The sequence below is a fragment of the Dermacentor andersoni genome, chromosome 2 (genome assembly GCF_023375885.2).
Source record: "Dermacentor andersoni chromosome 2, qqDerAnde1_hic_scaffold, whole genome shotgun sequence".
Taxonomy (NCBI): Eukaryota; Metazoa; Arthropoda; class Arachnida; order Ixodida; family Ixodidae; genus Dermacentor; species Dermacentor andersoni.
In genome coordinates, this window is record NC_092815.1 from 106,351,610 (window position 1) to 106,372,548 (window position 20,939).

General features: G+C 48.4%; 1 protein-coding gene and 1 pseudogene across 1 annotated transcript; one reads left to right on the plus strand and one right to left on the minus strand.

Annotated features, from left to right (window-relative positions):
* Positions 1 to 1,473: 1,473 nt before the first annotated feature.
* LOC126542106 (U2 spliceosomal RNA) lies at positions 1,474 to 1,636 on the plus strand (annotated as a pseudogene).
* A 1,002-nt stretch (positions 1,637 to 2,638) lies between these two features.
* LOC126541929 (alpha-(1,3)-fucosyltransferase C-like) lies at positions 2,639 to 3,271 on the minus strand. The gene has a single exon (XM_050188901.3). The coding sequence runs from the start codon at positions 3,269 to 3,271 to the stop codon at positions 2,639 to 2,641; it is 633 nt and encodes a 210-aa protein (XP_050044858.3).
* Positions 3,272 to 20,939: the final 17,668 nt, after the last annotated feature.

Below are 20,939 nucleotides of genomic sequence, written 5' to 3' on the forward strand. Positions count from 1 at the left end.
CTTTAAGGAAGTGCCAGAGTTCCGCTGCCGTACACGCCTCATCATACCTTGTTTCGGCGGTGGTAAATACGTTGAATCGCCATACTGATTCTATGTCAACGCATTACCGTCGACGGTCATGGTGAGATGGGTCCGCCGATTTCTTTCATTGTTTTTTTGCGTGCGTGTTCGTGTGACATTTTAAGAAAAATTGAAGGGGCCCTTAGTCACGCCTACGTGGACGAATGCGAAGGGATCGCGACCACCGTGCGATGCCCTTGCTCTTTTCAGTCGTCTTAATTTAACTTCGCCTTAATTAACGCCAAAGGTCGAGGGTTCGACTCCCAACAAAAGTCGTGGGTTCGAGTGCCTTGATTAACTCTATCCTAATATTTTGTGCCTTAATTAACAACGAAGGTCGTGGGTTGGATTGCCACCAAAGGTCGAGTGCTAGTAGCCTTTTTCGGCCACGCAGCTGTCACGCCAAAGCCGGATTTTCCGCCTCATGAGCCATATAATTGCTTTCGCATGAATAATATTCGACTCCCACGTGTTAGCAGGAGCCGCTTATACGGGTTGATAATTCCTACTATATATAAAAAGTGCTTGAGGGCCACCTTTAAGCGTCAACTTCTGATACCTTCGCGATGAACGCGAGTGGGAAGCATGTGTTTTTGCACACCGTTTCGCTGCGGCCAGGTATACCAAGTGCCACGCGCAAATGATCACTTATGTAAAGCAATAATTATGAGGCCTACATAGCCATTATAGATTCATAGTCAGAAAAATTTATGCAAATTCAACGCACATTATGGAATCTGTGTGAAGCGAAACTTTCGCGAGGCCAGTAATGAAATGCTGTAAGTATGCCGATTTGATTGCAACGTTGTTGGCCTATGGGAAACTGGCGCTCACGCCCATGTGAGCCCTACGCAGTGTGACAACTCTTATATCGCTGTGTATTTCTTGATATTTATTTTGAATGTCCTTCCATTCTTGCGCAATAGCACCGTTGGGATATATGACAGAGCAGGAAAATCATCATCATAATGAACAAGAGGCAATGGCATCTGAGAGCTAGTTGGCATGATAGAAACAGACGTGCGATAGTGGGCCAATTGCGCAAGTTAAAGCTTCCTCAAACATGCTATTTCTTTTCTCTATTGATGTGGGTGTGCGTTTAAAGAAAGCCACTCGAACTGAAATGTCACTGTATCGCGAATGTTTTGCGATGAAGTTGAAGTTGTACAATAATGAAAAACTAGAAGAATATAAGATCACGAGCCATTCCACTCTGTGAAGACCGATGACCAGCGAAGCTGTTTAGCATACGACAGAGGTGGCACGGAACCTTGAACATAGGTGCGGACATTTACCCTGATTTTTATATACATTCGCGTGGATGGGACCGCCGCCCCGAGGAGCTGACGCGTGACGTTTCGACGGGACCGCCACCACGTGAGAGCGGAACGCCGACAAAGAGAGGGCGGTGCGAACGTATGGGTCAAGTGTAGAGTCCGTTCTTATCAGCTTAATATCTGATACGGGTCTCAAGATATTACTTATTTTTGCAAGTTGGTGGAGTGTACGAAGCCTGCTTCACCTCCGCCGCCGGTTGGTCTGCTATTGTACTATCTTCGGGATCGGCCCAATTTTGGTTTACGGAAATCTATCCGCTGGAAACTAGCCATACTGTAATATCGCGGTATAGGGAGCATCATCGCGCAGTGCGGTCAAACCGGATGTGCGCGCCAGTCAATGACCGGACTGTGCAGCATGCATGGCCGCAGGTATGCAGTCATGCTTCGGCCACGCGCTCTGCTACTGGAGTTACATTTGACGCCGATGGTACATTCTATTCATCTAAAAGCTAGTATTAGCACACCCCTATCAATTAAGAAAGTGCCTTGCCTAAACGTTTACGAAATCACAAATTCGCATGGGTAAGACATTAATAATGACCGACTGAATATTGCTAAGCCGTTATGTGTCCCACGCGTTTGCTCCGGGAGCTGCAGTGACCGCTGCGCAGCAACCGCCGCTCCCCTGCAGCAGTATCATTAGGAACCGTCCTCACTTCTATCGTTCGGCTTGCTACGAGACTGATAAATGCCCTACATGTGAGAAACAAACGTCTATGCGGCAACTTAAACTAATGATTGCTGGGATCGAATAACAAAGACCAATCGATTCGTATACATCGTTTGTATCATTTCATTTATTCAACAAGAGCTCAAACCTTGGCATCGCACGATGTCGAAGGAACATAGCATGGAATTGTTCGTAAAAATGAAATAAGCACACACGATACCTTGAATGCGGTCATACTACCAACACAGAAAGAGACAATGAGAAGGGAACGACTACAAAATATTGCCAAAAAAGGGACCTGAACAATGAAATGAATAAATATACAATAAACCACGTGCGAGAATAAAGTAGCGCTGCAAAGTGACAGTGCAAATATATCACAGAAAATGACTAATACATAAGCCTGAATACGACAGCAAACAACTTCTATTGCAGTGTACACACAGAGAAGATTACAGAATACAATGCCCCAAAAAAGTGATTACCTTCGGTGAGACACGTGGCTGCTTTTACATTGCTACTTTTACAGCTAGACGAGTGGCGGCAAATACTGATAGGCCTAGTAGACTTAACGCGAGCATTCGAAGAGGTCCTGTTGCAGTTGCGGAGCTCTGTAGTGCCGTGCGTTATGAGAACGAGAACGTGCGCCGCCAGCTATAGTAGACCTGAAAAAACTCATGCCAACCGAGTGCACGTCCTGGCATCTGGCGCGACGCTCCCACCACTCCCGGATGTCCAGCCCTGTCGGAGCCACTGGCCTGGTCTTCCCTTGCAGAGCTGCGCACAGCGGGCACAGCTCGTCCCCGAGTGCGGATACCGTGAAGTTTCGTTTCCAGGTGAAGTAGCTCTCGTACTCGGCGGGATCTTCCAGCAGGTGTATAAGGCGCGACTGAAGCTTGCCGGGCGCCGCCAAGGTCGCAGCGTTGACCACAGATTTGGGTGGGAAATTGAGCACGGTGTGGCGCTCCGCAAGCACGATTGGGATGACGTCGTGCTTGAACGCCTCGTAGACGAGGTGGTACATGCTCTGAAAGCAAGCCGGCGACGCTGTCACCACGATAAATTTGAAGTTCTTGGCAACCTGCGCCACGCAGTCGGCTGGCGACTCGCACAGGGCAGCACCACAGTTGGGTAGAATGTGTAGGCCTATGAGGCGTGCTAGGGGGCCCCTGTAGTGCCGGCCATTGTGACTAGAACGCATCTTATCGTGTTCTTCCTTGTATCTTTCCAGTTCGCAGTCCGAGACGATCCAGGCAGCGTCCTGCCTGGTGTCCATGGCCGACCGATCGCCGGAATTGATGGTTGACGTCGGGGAATCACCGGCGGACAGGACGCCAGGACCAAAAGTCCTGTGGGGAATGTAAACCACGGAGTCCTCTCGATGGGACATGGTCCAGTTAAAGACCCGTGCCAACTGGATGGGCAGTGCGGACGGAGAAAGCTTACCCCGTAAGAAGCGGGAGATAGCGCCAAGGAGACCAACGTCCCGCACGAATGTCGGCATTACAGGGTGAGTGCGCGCCCAAAACACCCACAGTTGGTCGGTAGCGCGTTCTCTGGGAAGGTCGCTGACGTTCACGCGGTCAGCGTGGAAAACGATTGCGTCACTTTCCATAAGAAGGCGCCGGTCGTAAGTCACTGCGCACTGCTTCGGAACGTCGTAGCTGTCGACGTTCTCATCGGCGGTGAAATTGCACGCGGTCCAGTTCCCGTGTTGAGCCGTGGAGGCATTCGCTGTCGCTAGGCATGATACTGTTGCGTGGGCACCGGGAGCCTCGGAAATCTTAGAAGACGGGCCGGTCCAAATCAGGATGCGAGGGGACACGTCACCGTGTCGATCGTACCATGGGCGCCACGACGACGCCAGCTCTGTGGCTGGCGAAGCCGTTGCTGGGAATGCCCACATCTCGCATAATGTGACGACAAAGACGCAACAAAACGTAATACAGAAGGTAGTGCTAAGAGCGTGCCAAAGGGCCTTCATGTCCACGAAGCCAACTGCACTGGAGCGTACGTTGCACTGCTGCCCTTCACCAGGAGGTGAATATCGAGGGAACCCCGGTGTCACTGGAGTTCCTTCGGCCTGGGCACCTGTCGAGCTGAGCGTCTCCACGTCGCTTGTGTCACTGTCGTCCGAGCTGCGAAGAGTATGGAGTTTTGCTCCATTATATGGCGAGAACAAGGCCATATACACGATGGTCGCACCGTTAATCACATTTAGCAAAAAAGAAGTAAAAAGAAGTACAAATGCAGAAAAAGGTAGAGCAATAGAAAGAAGAAAGCAACATCTCCATGGTTATTGCAACGAATAAAAATTCTGATAAAAGGAAGAAACAGTTGAAGAGGGACGGCAAATGGGGATATACGTGTAGACGTTTTATATACCGCGATGCACGGCACTCATTTTCCCGCCATATTGCTACGCATGTTTACATCTGAAGCACGTTCTGTTGTCAAAGTTGATCCGTGAAACTATAGTTGAATTAACTCTAGCAAACTTTGCCAAAACAACTACTAATTAATGTGCTCCGTGTATTTAGCAGTGGGGAAAGTGTGATGTGTTTGGGTGCGTGCAGTTCTTCCGTTGTCTTCGCTTTTCGTAGTAAACACAGAAACAATTAGGCTAACACAGCATGCTTGCTCTTTCTTTAGAGCCGTGTTTGTTTAACAGAGTATAGCTACAAGATCTCGCTTTTGTTGTCTGACGGGGGAAAAAGGTAAAGACAGCCAGCATTCATTTTGTGGCCTTTCTGGCCGTCGGCTGTTTTATCCCAACGGGCATCAGACAACCCAGTAATTGCGATCAATTTCCGTGCAACGAAATCGATTGCCGTCGGTTGAGTTCTTTTGATATGTGTCTAAACTAACCGCAATGATAAAAAGATCCCTCCCGCTCCCACTAAAGGGGAATAGTAAGTAAAGTACGATTGGAAAATCACACTTTTCGAATACTAAAATATGTCAGCCTTATAACGATAAAAGTATAGCGGACGGCTCCCGCTGAGAGTTCACACACTATATACTGACAAACACTGTGCTAATACGAACAGCATTCTTATCCTATTTAAGTCCCTTTAAGTGTCTATTTAGCCTCTTTACGTCGCTATTCAATCAAAAGGAAAAAAAAAAAAACAACGTTAGAACTTCTCCGTTACTGGGCGGGATCAAACCTGCGCCAAACGAATTTTTATGCCCCCCCCCCCCCCCCCCCTAGTGCTGTCCCACGAATGCCCGCGACAGATTCTCTCGTGAAACTCCCGTATATTCACGTTGCACGAGTTTCACGTTGTGCGGAGTGAAACTGAAGAACAGACAGTCGGCACAATACCACCGCTCGTTGTTGCAAAATCAAGATGGCTAGTGGTGACTTGATGCTTGAGCTGTGTAATAAAACACAGCTAACTCTTTAACCTTGTTACTGTGAAAAAAATATTCTTTCCGCTACTCTTCACCGATCATTTAACACAGTCCGTGGTGTAATCATTAAACAAGGCGTTTTGTGTCTCACTGAAGCTGAACTTCTTGAAGGATGTTCGACCGAAACCTAAGTAACCTACAGAAAATCGAATGCAGGTGCGACAACAAGCAAGGTTGAACTTATCCACGAGCAACTCGTCAGTTTATTCGTACATTCATATCTGTCTCAGACCACGCACTATACCGAATCCCGACCGATGTCTCAAGCATGTGCTAGATTTATTTGGCTATATCGGCGATTTTCGTGCTTGGCGGTCGGAACACCAACGCCAAGAACGCGCTTGTCTGTGAACGCACGTGCTGCTCACCTATAATACCGCCAGAGATGCGCTAAGTAACGGCTCTGTTCTCTACAGGATTACGCAATGAAACAAGAAACGCCACACAAATATCTTCCCTGCAAAAAACACGCCGTGAAGTGCATCGGTCCTTTAGCAAAGCGAATAGCTTCCTACGGAAGCATTCGACCATACGTTTACATTAACAATCATCGCCGACGCTCTCTGCATTTTTTTTCAAATGCCAAAATTATAGCCGCTGCTCACAGAGCTTCCCAGACCGCCTCACCTGTACACGTGATAACTCTCCAGATAGCTGCGATAGAACATCCTGTTGCGAAGACGAGCACCAAGCTGGCTCCCGCTCCTGGGCTGCATGGAGAAGGGCGTTGTAACCCGCCAGGTGCAAGTGACCATCTCATTCAAAAAGGTGCGGCAACATATCTGTTGTACAGGAACCCTTTGTACTGAACTCCTTTGCACAGGAAACTTCATTACTCCGATGTGGCAAAGCAGGGTACTGCACAACAAACAGTTCAGAGCGGTCTTTCTCGCCTGAGGCGTAAAGCACAAGCCTCTTTCAATATGTAAGTACAAGCAAATACTGCAGCGGAACGTGGGAAGAAATCCTTCGCTAGTCTGAGGGTGACGTGTGTGCGAGAAAACGCATCCTAAAGTACTGATTGTAATTTTCTCCGGCAATACGCTATTTTCCGCAATGACTGTGAAGACGCGGTCACCTTGTTGGGCAGTGTCACCATAATAGTCAATAAGGGTGTTTTTTGCCACCACTTGCAGCTCCGAACGCATCTCCGAACGCTAAGGCTATCACATTCAGTTGTAAGACATTCCGTTTAACTATCAACTTCACAGCACAAAATTTCAGAGCTTTATCGATGAAATTGGTGAGCAATATGTAGTCATTGGAGTTGTAATTGCACATAGCACCGTGTGTGTGTCTGGGGGGAGGGTGGGTGTGCTTGCCTTTTTTTAGGTTCAAGTTCTTTTAATAAAAAAATACCAATTTTGTACAGCCTCTCACATAACACGTAATCCTCTATAGGCTTAAGCATAGCATCAAGTACAGTCATGCTGTATGTGGAGTGGAATGTTATTACGAACCCTTACAATGGAAGTATTTTGCGATGGTGGTAAGTCTAAAGAAATAAAAACGTGGTGAATGTTCTTCACATAAGTTGCCCGATGTAAAGTTGGCATTTGACCTGGAACAACATCTGCGCATTTCCCATTGATGACGCTAGAGCCTATTTAACAGAATTTGTAATCGATGCTGCATCACCTTCGAAACGATGTGTTCTCTGGTGGATTTATGAATACAAGGAAGCATGCAGCAAGGAAACCAATGCATTTCGGCGTACACTTCGAAAATCAAGATCTTGGAACTGGTGCTGTCCAGAGCATTCGTTCCAAGTGGATACGTGGTGCGAACTCAGCGGCTGTAATTCGTAGATTGAAATATGGGGCGTAAAGTAGTTAATTAGAATTGCCTAATTGTGTGAACTGTTCAATTTATTATTTTTATTTATTGTAGAAGTAATGGCCGCCTCGTCGAGCAATTTAGATCAAGGGTTAGAACTGTGATATCTGCCATTGGCAATCATTAAAAAAATTTGGTGCAGCTAAAAAACAATAACCGTGTAGTTTGCAGCAGTTTGAGTAGCAGAACGCAGAGTCAACTGGACACACCTCAAAGGAAAACACAGATAAGCACAAGGTGGCTAGCGTTGCTGTCAGCACTGCTATGTTTAGCGAGCTCACTGGTACGAGGTGCATGTTTTCCGCATCAAATATATTGAACAATAATTTTATGGAACGAGCGTTAACTATAATAGCTACGAGCGTAATCAGAAGTTACATTCTTGCATTTGTACAAAAACCAAACATCGCCAGTCACCACAGCGTCCTTGAGGTCGAACCATCGACAAACTTGGACGAAGTAGAGGCATGTGCACTGTTCGGCGGTGGTAAAGGTGCAGTGGTTGAATGGGAACTGCTATTAGAACGAAGCCTTCTTTGCCTCTTCCTTCGATTTTCCCACTGCTGCCGTATGGCACACCGCGTCGGGAGCTGGTTCAGAGCTTGTGTATACACGACAGGAGCGTGACAGAGACAATAGGCGACGCGAGAAAGTTGTTTGGACCTCTATACCGCGTCGAATGTGCACAAGGGCCTCTCTTGAGCTCTCTACACGTGGCCACATTAATCTCTTGACAAGTTGAGTCAACACCGGCACGGAGGGACCGGTCTGCCCACGGTGCGCTAGCATTGAAACCGCATGCGCGCTCTTGCTTAGAGCAACCGAAATGGCACAAATGTTGCTTTGTGAATTCAAGCTAATAGAAAAATTATTCACATCCATCGACGACGAATGATGTGCGCAGCTGGACACGTTCTCAGAACGTCTCTTTTAAAGCGACGCTTTCGTTGCCTCTTCGACTGGCCCATTGCGGCTGCTGCTGTAAGGCGCACCGCATGGGGGGTCAGAGCGCGGGTATACATGACACGAACAAGCCAGAGGAAAGGCGATCCTAGAAACTCGTTTCTACCCCACCACGTAGAATGAGCACAAAGCCCTCTGGAGCTCCCTGGACATCGCCACATTAGCCTCTTGACAGCTGTAATTATCCGTGACTCCCCTCAAAAACACTGCAGGAACTGCAGCGCTTCTCTTTCTACTGTCTACTAACGTGGAGTACGGAGGGGACATAGATGGAGCTGTAGAGAGGAGGGAGAATAGGCAATTTCCGCACAAGAGGGAGGGGGAGCCGACGTGAGAACCCTGCTACTATACGACAGTAGTTGCGGGGAAACTGGATAAACTGAAGTTCCCAAGGTACGATACAGTACGTTGCTGCTATTTCTGAAAAATAAGCACCATGCAAATATGTCAAGCGGACACACTACGCAGGGCGTGCAGAAGGAGAACTGCATTAACGAAGAAACACCGCAGGGTCCACGAAGTGGTCGACCGTCAAATCAACACTTCTGTGCCCGCCGCGGTAGCTTTGTGGCTATGGCATCGCTAGAGGTCGCGGATTTTTTCCCAACCGCGGCAGCCGCATTTCGACGGAGGCGAAATAGAAACGCACGTGCACTTAGATTTTGGGGCACGTTGAAGAACATCACGGGGTCAAAATTAATCTGGATTCCGCCACGACGTGCCTTACAAACCCATTGTGGTTTTGACACGTACAGCGCCATAATCCAATTCAAGTTTAATACTTCTGCCACAATGCGATGTGCCATGTGAGGCAATGACTATGCTCTACCCTCTCAGAGTTTATGAAATATGGGGCATAACAAAGCCTCAAGCAAATACCTCTCCCTGTCTGTTCTGTGTACTACGCAGAAAAACAGTAGTGGTACTCGCAAGCAGCTTCAGCCGTCAACATCAATGCCAATTATCGTCAATCAAAGCATTCAGCACGGAATGCTTCGCTTAAATCGATTCCCACATTGCGTGGGATCTGCATAATTTTTTTATAGCAAAGCTTTCTTTGCCTCTTCCTTCGACTTTCCCGGTGCTTCTGCTGCTGTCTAGCACACCGCGTCGGGGGTAGTTAATAGCGTGTATATACGTGGAACGAGCGTGGCAGAGAAGAAAGGATACGCGACAAACTCGTTTGACCTTTGCACCGCGTCGGATATGCACAATACCCTCTGGAACTCACTACACGTCGCGCCACCTTTGCCTCTTGACAGCTGTAATTATCCGTTACCTCCCCCCCCCCCCCCCCCGCAAAGGCACTGCAGAAATTCCAACTCTACTAACTACTACCTACTAACGTGCAAGTCCAGAGGGAAGCTAGATAGAATGGTAGAAAGGAGGGGGAAGAGGTGGCATTTTTTCAGGAATCTTTAAGCACCGGCTGTGTACCACGTGACTGGCGGGAAGGTAAGGCCATTCCAGTCCATAAAAGTGGAAGCCGGCCATGTCCGAATAATTATCGCCCAATTTCTATCACTAGCGTTTGCTGTAAGGTAATGGAGCACAGTTTATACTCGCACATTGCTACATTCCTAACATCTCTGAATTTCTTTCACCCAACCCAGCACGGCTTTCAGAAAAGTCATTCGTGTGATACGCAACTCGCCCTTTTTCTTCATGATATCCCCTCTAGTCTAGCAACGTCCCTACTGATGCAATTTTTATTGATTTTGAGAAAGTCTTTGATAAAGTTTCCAATGCTCGCCTACGACTAAAATTATCGTCACTTAACCTTCACCCCTGTGTTCTTAACTGGATACAAGGTTTTCTAACAGGCCGACACCAGTTCGTCTATGCCGATTCACACCCGTCATCTTTAGCACTCGTACTCTCAGGCGTACCGCAAGGTATTATCCTGGGACCCCTTCTTTTCTTGATATATATTAATGATTGGCCTTCTAATATTTCCTCTGACATTCGTCTCTTTGCTGACGATTGTGTAATTTATCGTTCAATCACCAACAGCTCTGACACCATTGCTCTTGAAGACGATCTTAATCGCACCCAACAGGAGTGTAGCACTTGGCTCATGTCACTAAACGTCTCTAAAACAAAGCTAATATCATTTCAGCGTCGCCGTAATTAGGTCTTATCCAATTATACCATTAACAACCAGATGATCGACATTATGATTCGTTAAAATACCTTGGTGTTTATATTTATTCTGATTTAACTTGGTCCACTCACGTTAATAGCGTAGCAAATACGACTAACCGTGTGCTTGGATATCTCCGCCGTAATCTTGCCCTGACGTCTCCTTCAGTTAAATTACTCGCCCACATAACTTTTATCCGATCTAAGCTTGAATACGCCAGTGCTGTTTTGGATCCTCACCAAATTAGCCTGATGAATGTTCTGTAATTCGTCCAAAATCGCGCAACAAGATTCATACAAGATTCAGCATCTCCGCCCTGAAAACCCAGTTCCACTCTTGTTTCCCGCCGCAGAATCGCACGAATTTGCCTGTATAAGTTTTTCCACTCTTTGACCTTTGAAAATAAGTACATCAAAAGAGCCCACCGCATTTCTCGCACCCCCCATCCCAAGGCAGTGTATCCTGAGCATGCCCGCACAACTGCTTTCCAGCACTCGTTTTTTCTGCGCACTGTTCGAGACTGGAATGACCTGCCAGCCGGAACCGCTATTATAATCGATTCGCAGTGTTTTAAGCGAACCATTGAAGCACGCACATGATGTTTCGCGATAACCCCATGTGCCGTATGTACGCCCACCCCTCATGTAATGCCCCTCGGGGCCCTTGCGGAACCAATAAATAAATAAAATAAAATAGAATGGAGGCAGAATCACTCGTTTGGCAATCGCAAAACGAGTGAATAACAGCCTTGCCACTATTGCCTCGCAGTTCCCATGCAAGGGGGGCGGGTGAGGTCGTAGCTCTTCGAAGTACTCGAGCTTGCAATGCCTTCCAGAAATGCAGTACAATTTGCAGTGCAAGTAGCACTGGAGGAATACCGTGTGTCTCCCCGAGAATCAAACAGAAAAGCACAAAGAAGCCCAATGTCTTTTGTGGTGGCTTCCCCTCGCCCTGTTATTTGCGAGTTGTCTTTAAGTCGCATCCACAGCAGCAGTGCTTGCTGTCCTTTCGTTTTTTTTCCTCGCGCGTTCGATGCCCGAAACGAGAAAACATGGAAGAGTCATTACGCTCAAGCAGCATTACTTGAATCGGAATGGGAGGACAACGCACTACACGCGATTCTCGCACGTGAGTGGCACAGAATGTCCTCACTTGTATTCATTCTCGCACGTGGCACTTTTCGCCTGAAACGAGAATAGCCCTACTAACTGAGAGAAACTCGCGCTAGGGATCTCGAGAGTTCGAGATCGGGCCACGACAGCCGCATTTTTTATGGGGGCGATCTGCTAAGACATCTGTGTTTCGAGAATTTGGAACCCTATAGCACTGCAAACAAAGAACACGCCGTCACATGTAATGCGCTCGCATAATTTTTTCACTTACTACAAGCAGAGTCCTTCCAAATGGAAGGACTCTGCTACAAGGTTCTACAGAGGCGATGGCTTGGTTCCTGACTGCATATCGCAAAAATCGCAAGAACGCTGCAAGTGACCCCCTTCTGATATATTATTTCTGACTGCGTAATTTTTGGGCTGTGTAGTATCAATATTTTTTTTTTTTTTTGCGGCATATCAGCTTTGTTTTCCGTAATTCGCACACGATTCTTTATTGAAGAGCAGCAGATTGTGATGTCCAGTCTCCGAATCCGAAGAGAAAAAAAAAGAAAATTCTACTAGAGTTCCACTCAGTCTGTTATGCTGCCTTTTTGTAGGTGCGAGGATCCGGCCTATACTACGAGGTATATTTGTAATCGCCATTTTTAATTTCTCCTTTTTCTTGCGCTGCCCAACCGATCCCGCGCGAATACTGCACGTGCGCGCTGGCCGTGTCGCTGCGTAATAGGTGTTGCAGTGCGCTATGCACGCTGCTGGGAGGGAGGGGATAGCACACTTTCCTGGGTGGCCGCTATATTTCTGAGTAAGTCATACTTAAAGAAAGAAAGATGGATAACCTGCTTGATGCTGGGATAGAACCTCGGCCTGTCCCAGCTTAGGAACCCGATACCCTAACCACTAGGCCGCATTTTTTTTTTTAATTTCCGGTTTCGACAAAACCAACGAAGTACAATATAGTGAAAGCGGGTCAGTGTTGGCGAGAACGAATGCTACGTGCGATTGTGGCCTAATGTTTTAATTTCGTTGTATCGGCAAACATTAAGCCGCAAGGACCAACTGTAGCACTTTGAGATAACCCCCACGTGTTGACGATGACTTCCATACTACGGCGCTAATACCCTCAACTGGGGATTGACCAAAAAGCGTGCGGTACGTCTAAAATGAAGAAGACGAAATGTAGAAATAGAAATCAGTATGGGCACTGTCAACATTCCGTAGCACGGGCACGCGAGAGCACGCGCTCGCGAGCCAGTTTCCTTTCACCAACAGCGCAGAAATGAAACAGGCTGATTCGTAGCAATATTTTTTTTTTCGTATCGCTCACTTCACGAAAGTTTTGCTTCAGAAAGGTTTCAATATGTGCGCATTGAGGAAGTGGAAAGTGGAGGAGTTTAGCGACAGCCCACTGCCGATTTTTTCTTTTTTTTGATTGGACTAATTTGCCCACCTAAGTCGCGTAGACAAACGCGAGCACCATGACTCAGTGGGGTGGAGTGCAGTAAGCAAATAAACGAAGAAACAAAGTCGTGCGTGTGTCAGTAAGCAAAATGCCACACAAGAGCCTAACAAAGTAGACTTAACATCAAGAGAAAATTAAAAAAATATATAGATATACGAGACAGAAAACAAAGAACCAAGCGTTACGACGGGAAACATGACTGTATGCGACGCTTAAGAAAACGCGTTACCTGCACCACGTGCGGGGTGACCGGAAAAGGCCTAGCCTAGTAGATACGACGCACACTTACAGGAATTAACCATCAAAAACAGGAGAAAAAAAATATGTTTGCTACGAACCAGTAGATGGCCCATCGGTCCTTATGCACAGGAGTCGCTTCGGCTGATTTGAAGGCGGGGGCCCGGTGGCTGCGGTCGACGACGGTGGTCACGACGAAGGGGATCGTTCCGAACTTCTGCGGGGATAAATCCGTGGCGCCTCTTTCGACTGCTGACCAAACGACTTCTGCCTGAACAGCCAAAAATTCTCGGATATATACAGACAGGGGAGAGGGGTGAGCTTGAGGTGAGAAAGAGACATTTCTGTAGCCCGAATATGAGCACTACTCAGTGTCTGGGGAAAGAAAGAGCATTGAAGCAAGGGGGAAGGGAAAGAGGGGGACACCACCGCATGTGCACCATGTTTCGTGTCGCACGTGCACAATGGCATCTGGAGTTCCCTAGTGGAGCACCCTCTTGACCGGTGCAATTATGCGTGCCCCTCCCCCCCCCCCCCCCCCCGCCCTTCGCAAAAGCATTGCTGCAGAAACTCCAGCGCTCACATTTGTACTACCGTGCAGCAATCCAGAGGCTCGGAGAGGAGGCAAATAGAAATGCAGAGAGGAGGCAAAGAATGTGAAGAACCGACGCACTCACGAAACGAGGGAATGAAAAAGAGTATTGCCATTCCTCGTTCGCGACTCCCATACATAGATGAAGGGGGGGGAGGGAGGAGGCGACATAAAGAGCCAAGGAAACTGCCACTAGACGACCGCGGTTGTGGACAAACTGGATAAATTTAAGTTCTAGGTACCGTAGGTTTCTGCTATTTCTGAAAAATGAACGCTGTGCGAATTTGTCAAGCGGACAACTCACGCAGCGCATGCAGGCGCAAAGCCGCGTTAAAGCGCCGTAGCCTCAAGGTGACACTACGGAAGCGGTCGCACTTGAAATCAACACTTCTGTGCCAACCGCAGTAGCGTTGCGACTATGGCATTGCTCCTAGTCGTAGGATCGATCTCGGCAGCCGCAACCGCGTATTGACGGAGGCGAAATGCTAAAACGATAGTGTATTTAAATCTACGTGCACGTTCACGAAAAATTAATCCGGAGTCCCCAACTTCGCTGTGCCTCACAATCCAATTGCGGTTTTGACACGTGCAGCCCCATAATTCAAGTAATGATTTTGCCGCGTTGGAATGCGCTGCGTGAAGCAATGGCGATGCTAACCGTTTCGGAGGTTATGAACAAAGCCGTTTAACAACGGATCAAGCAAACACGTCTTGCTGTGTGTTCTGTGTATTATGCAGACAAACACCAGTGGTTCACGCGAGGCAGCATTTACCATCAACTCGCCACTCTCGCATTGCACTAAGCAACATTTGTCGTCACTATCACCACTAACTATCGTAAAGCAAAGCAAACAGCCCACAGTGCATGAGTTCCGCATAACTTTCTTTCATATGCAGCTTTCGAGTCTATGTTGCCATAATAGCTATAAAATAACTAGCCCGAAAGCGAGTAGTGACAAGCTCTATATTTGTTCTGCCACTCGCATACCTGTTACAAATAGCGCAGAGTGCATGAGTTCAATAAAAACATCATGTAGAGCCGTTGAATTGCAAAATACAGGAGCGAACTATAGAACACCAAACAACAACAAAATTATGAAGATCCCACGCACCGTGGGAATCGATGTAAGCGAAGCTTTCTGTGCTGGATGCTTTTACTGACGATAATTAGCGGTGATGTTGAAGGCTAAAGCTTAATTTCTTCAACGTTTAGTCTAACTCGATAGTGGTGAGTTGAGGTTAAACGTTACCTTGCGTGCACCCCTGCTGTTTTTCTGCGTAGTACACAGAACACGCAGGGAGAGGTGTTTGCTTGAGGCGTTGTTGTGCACCATATTTCATAAACTCTGAGAGGGTTGAGCATAGTCATTGCCTCACATGGCACATTGCATTGTGGCAGAAGTATTAAAAGTGAATTGGATTATGGTGCTGTACGTGCCAAAACCAAATGGGATCATGAGGCACGCCGTAGTGGCGGACTCCGGATTAATTTTGACACCGTGATGTTCTTTAACGTGTCCCAAAATCTGAGTGCACGTGCTTTTTCTATTTCGCCCTCGTCGAAATGCGGCTGCCGCGTTTGGGATCAAATCTGCGACCTCTAACAATGCCATAGGCTCAAAGCTAACGCGCCGGGCACAGAAGTGTTGATTTCCCGGTCGAACGCTCCCGTAGCGTCGCCTGGACCATGCGGTGCGTGTTAATTAATGCGGCTGTGCTTCTTTACGCCCTGCGTAATTAATAACCGCTGGTAAAAAACACATGCACGAAACATCTTCGTCGCTCAATTCCTCCCCCACCGATTCGTCACCAGTTCCTTTCGCATGAACACCATGGAAGCAGGGTGCACATACCCAAGACTAATCTGCAGTAGGAGAAGCGCCGCTTTAAGGCGAAGCTTTCCTTGCCTCTTCCTTCGACTTTCCCACCGCTGCTACGGCTGTCAAGCACACCACGTTGGGGGGGGAGGAGGGGGTGCATACATGAGCGGAGCGAGTCGGAGAGTATAGGCGACCCCAGAATGGTGGCAGCTCCCCGGCTGCCACCATTTAGCCTTGGTCAGCTGTAATGATCCGTGACTCCCCTCAGAAGCACTGCAGAAACTGCAGCGCTACCCTTTCTTCTAAGATGCGAGTCCAGAGGAGGTTTTGGTCCAGAGGGGACATAGGTAGAACTATAGGGAGAAAGGAGGAAAAGAGACAGTTCCCATACAAGAGAGGGGAGGGGAGGCAAATATGCAAATATGTCAAGCGGACAAGCTAAGCAGGGCGCGCTGAAGCAGAGCCGCATTAATTAAAGCACACCGCAGGGTCCAGAATATACTAAGGAAGCGGTCCACCGTCAAATCAACTCTTCTGTGCCCGCCGCGTTAGCTTTGCGGCTGTCATTGCTAGACGTCGTGGATTTGATCCCAATCGTGGCAACTGCATTTCGACGGGGGCGAAATAAAAAACGCGTGTGCACTTATATTTTGGGATACGTTAAAGAACATCACAATGTCAAAATTAATCCGGAGTCCGCCACTACGGCGTGCCTCATGATCCGAGTGTGGTTTTGGCACGTACAGCCCCATAATCCAATTCAAGTTTAATACTTCTGCCACAATGCTATGTGCCATGTGAGGAAATGACAACGCTCAACCCTCTCAGAGGTTATAAAGTATGGCACACAGCAACGCCTCAAACAAACACCTCTCTCTGTGTGTTCTGTATAGACAAACAGCAGTGGTCCACACAAGGTAACGTTTAACATCAACTCACCACACTCGTGTTAGCCTAAACGTTGGAGAAATTAAGCTTTAGCCGTCAACATCACCGCAATATCACCGCTGCCATCGCCACCAGTGTTAGCCGGCGCCATCAGAACCCTGGGCTAACACTCTCAAGGTTTTACTAGGACACATAAATACCCAAGAAAGTGGATGGCGAAACGGTGCCGCGGTAGCTCAATTGGTAGAGCATCTCACGCGAAATGCGAAGGTTGTGGGATCGTTTCCCACCTGCGGCGAGTTGTTTTTTCATCCACTTTCATTTCCATTAATTTATCATTTCTTAACTTCATTTATTACACACAAGTAATTTCCCCTATGTTGTCCTTGATGTCAGCGTTTGTTGGCTTCTTATGATATGACTAATAAAAATCGGGCCCCTCGGTTAAGCGGGAGACACATGGTGCGATTTTGCGTGCGATCGTTCGTACGACCATTCGCATCGGCAGCCGCACTCAACAGGTTTTCAACCAAATCCGCCGCACGCGGCGCCGAATCGCACACCCCGCATGCGACCAACTCGCTGAATATTGTCGTGCGACTGCCGCATCGGTCGGGCGACCGCAGCCAATGACAGCGCCGGTAGCGCGAACGTCACGGTCACGTCGTAGACCCGACGGGGCGGAGCCGGCGAGCGAGCGCCTCGCCGCTCCGATCATGTCTGTTTTTTTTTTTCTCCCTGTTCGAAACGAAGGCCTCTTTCGCCGGTGACAGCGGCACATAAATAAGCTGCAATTTGTTTCTAACACGAAATAACTGATAGAATAAAGTGGCCTCGAAAGAGTGCATGTTATAAAACGTTGTGCGATATAGTAAATAGTTGGCGTGATTTGTAATCGGACGCGGTCAGCGCAGATGCGCCAGCAATCGTCTATACGAAGCGGCTCGCCTGACTGGCGTGTTTACTCATCGCTACTAACGGCACCGAGAAAACTAACCGTATTTTCACTTAAGAGAAACATAAATGTTCAAGCATTGATTGTGCTGATGAATTTAGGTGCTTTATTACGAGCTGCGGACGCATCGGCATGGGACCTCGTCCTCGGATAGACGGCCGGCGAGCTAGGCCTACACAGTCTCCCAGCGATTGCAAGCTCGCCTGGCATGCTCGTTCGCTTCCGTCGGCGCCAATGAAATCAAATGTGCTGCAAATTAAGCGTACGATAACTGTGTACACGTTGTGCCGACTAACATAGACGCTTCGTTATACGAGCTGCAAGCGATCGTGTCACAAGCGCCACCGGTGTCGGATTCGATGGCCGAGCGAGCTGTGCCTGCCGGCTCCTATAGCCATCGGCGGCTGTCAAAGGAGCCGTTACTGCTAACGCGGCCTTGCGGAAACACGTCTACAGTTCTTGCATAGGCGTGTTTATATTGTCATCGTTTGTTTCAAACAAGAGAGCTGAGCAAATACGTTTGCTTTCACTTTCTGTTCGAAGTTACGCAGCATTCTGAGCTTCCACGCAGGGGCGCCGGTTCTGGGCGGAGCTACCCGCCGCTCGGTCATTCGTACCATGTGTCCCGAGTCGCCGCATGCGGCAAGTCGCACACGACGCGCCGTACGACAGATGGCACGGAAAATCGCACCATGTGTCTCCCGCTTTAACCTCCTTTCTTCTCGTTTATTGCATAATGAGGGACTCGAATCCGGCAATATTGATGGCTTCAGGTAGCATGTGTGGGTTTATTGACCGGTTGCCTTCACCCAAAAAGATCACGTTCTCGTGACGCCTGCGGTAGAAAGGATGTTCTACATCCGCCGCCAAGGTCTGTGAGTGGTGGCGCTGGCTAACACTCCCAGGGTTCTACTAGGAAACATAAATACACAAGAAAGTGGATGGGGAAACGGCGCCGCAAGTAAGAAACAAGCTGCGTAAATTTTAATGCTTGCACGCACGCACGCACGCACACGCACAGATACACACATATATATATATATATATATACATATATATATATATATATATATATATATATAGCCATGATTCCTGAGCCTCCCGGTCTTGCTGCGCGTAAAAGGGTCAATGCATACGCTTGCTACGTCTTCTTTAATTCTCAAGCAGATCTTATGCCGCATACTCGGGAGGGAAATCGTCTTCTGACCAAGATGTCATTTAATCTCCGTCCCCCCCTTCTCATATGCAATTGGAACGCCATAAAAATGGGCGTCTTTTACGCTTTGCGTATATAGAGACCCCTTTCGGTAGAAGAAGACATAGAGACACAATGTAGGCAGATGTGCAGTAATAAAGGAAAGTGATGGAGGAAGTAAAATAAAACAAAGAAAATGCGCCTCGATTTCGGTGGCGCGGGTCGGAATAGATGTATCTATCTGCCGCTCGCCACAGCTGGGATCCTGCACTCTCGCCTTGCAACTATGGGGGCGTAATGGTCGCCAAGTCGTTCTATTTCTTTTTTCTTCCTCTCTATCTTTTTTAATTCTTTACCCGCAGTACAGGAAGCTGCATACAACTCTCAAGTGAGAAAAATGTGGCCTCATTACGTATAGCAAACGGCCGTCGTCCGTTCGTTCCACTCACGGCTGTTTTTCCGCCTTTTTCAGGATAGTTCTTTTTTTTTCCTTTTTGGACCAGATATTTCGACTAGGTACTTATATCGCCTCCTTTCATTAGAAATTCCCTTATTTTTAATGAAGATCGCTGGTCGCCAACTAAACGTTTCACTCCTTGCACATCATTACACCGTCCGCCTCCTCTCGCTGTCGCACTGTCGGTGCGAGTAGCACTGTTTGGCTGTTTGCTTTATTGATCGATTTGTATGAGTGAAAAAAAAAGTGGCTATCAAGTATCTCGCGGTGCTTTCCCCAACCGTATAATTGCGGGAATTACGAAAATATCACTTTTGTGAAGTTCGGGGAAAATACGGGGAAGGTGGGAGGTGGAAATTCCAAGACGAGGAGCAAAACGAGAACAATGTAAGAGCGGGAGCCAATGTTCTGTTAGAATCTGGGTCGCAAGCCCCAAGGGTAGCGTTGGCCTGGCGGCCTGGGGCACAACTGGAAGCATCCGAAGGTCCTGGCAAAGCATGAGTCGACTGGTAACAGAACAACTTGTTTATTCTAACATCGCAAAAGAGCGGCCGGTCAGGTCGACCGAAGTGGAGAGACGGGAGTGCACGTTACTCAACAGAAGAAATCGGAGCCTCTTTCTTGGCGTCCGGGGGCAGCTGCTCTTATACTTTCGCAGTTGAGGGCAAGAAGGAAGGCCTCGTGACGAGACCACGTGACGGCGGGTACGGACAGACTGAGAGACACGTTGAGACGAGTGTAGTGACGCATCGCCAAGCTGGCGCCTGTCAGACCTCCTCGCTTCACACTTGGGGAGCTCCTCTCCCCGGCTGCCGCGCTTTGACAAGCGTGGGCACACACACACACACGCACACACGAAGACACGGGGCACTGAAACACGCCTGGACGCGCTTGGCGGGGAGGCTTTGCGGGAGCTCCGAACGGGCCAAAATGTCCGCCGCTTTGAACGAAGCTCCGGCGTCCGTTGCATCCGCGCCGGCTATACCGCGCGTTGTAGGCGAAACGTAACAGACCGCGCCGCCGGGGGAAGGAGATCCCGATGGTCAGGGGACTGCATCCGCTGTCCGGAGGGATGTCGCTCGATGATGCTCATAACCGAAGTCGGGCGTCTTTCGGCGTTTCTTGAGCGCAGCGCACAGAGAAGGCCTCGTTCTCTCGTTCAGGTTCACCCAGGACACTGCAAAGTGACTTCGGGAGAGTTGACATTTTTGTTCTCGTTCCCGGCAAGCGTTAGAACTACGCCGAAACTCAACCGCTCAGTCAGCAAGCACGGCACAACCCTCACTAAGCCCTGCCAGGCTCTTTCCCCTTTTATACTACTGCCTAGTTCCTTACAGTAGTTTAGCAGCACTCAGAACACGTCCACAAATTGGAAAATTGCACGAGAAAGCACATCATCACTTTGAAACACTACACAAAAGCAATATGTTAAAAATCCTGCCTCAGGAAGAAAAACATCAGTAACAAACAATTTTGAGGCTGATTCCCACGTTAGGGGCTTCGACTTAAGCCATCGGCGTTACCGTTGAGACTCCCCTTTTTGTAACGCACCTCAAAGGAATATTGTTGCAAAGCGAGGCTCTAGCGCAGGAGGCGGCCATTTGTGGTAGAGATAGTCTGCAGCCATTGGAGAGGGCAGTGATCCGTCTCGAAGCATGCGAAGCGGAGAACGCAGCGAGCGACCGTACACTAGCTCAGCTGGCGAAAACCCCGTAGCCGCATGCGGCGCGGTACGTAATGCAAACATCACCCCAGGCAGACACAGCTCCCAGTCAGTTTGATGTTCAAAACA

Excerpts from the sequence above, each read along its gene's own strand:
- LOC126541929 (XM_050188901.3), bottom strand. The coding sequence starts at position 3,271 with ATGCGTTCTAGTCACAATGGCCGGCACTACAGGGGCCCCCTAGCACGC.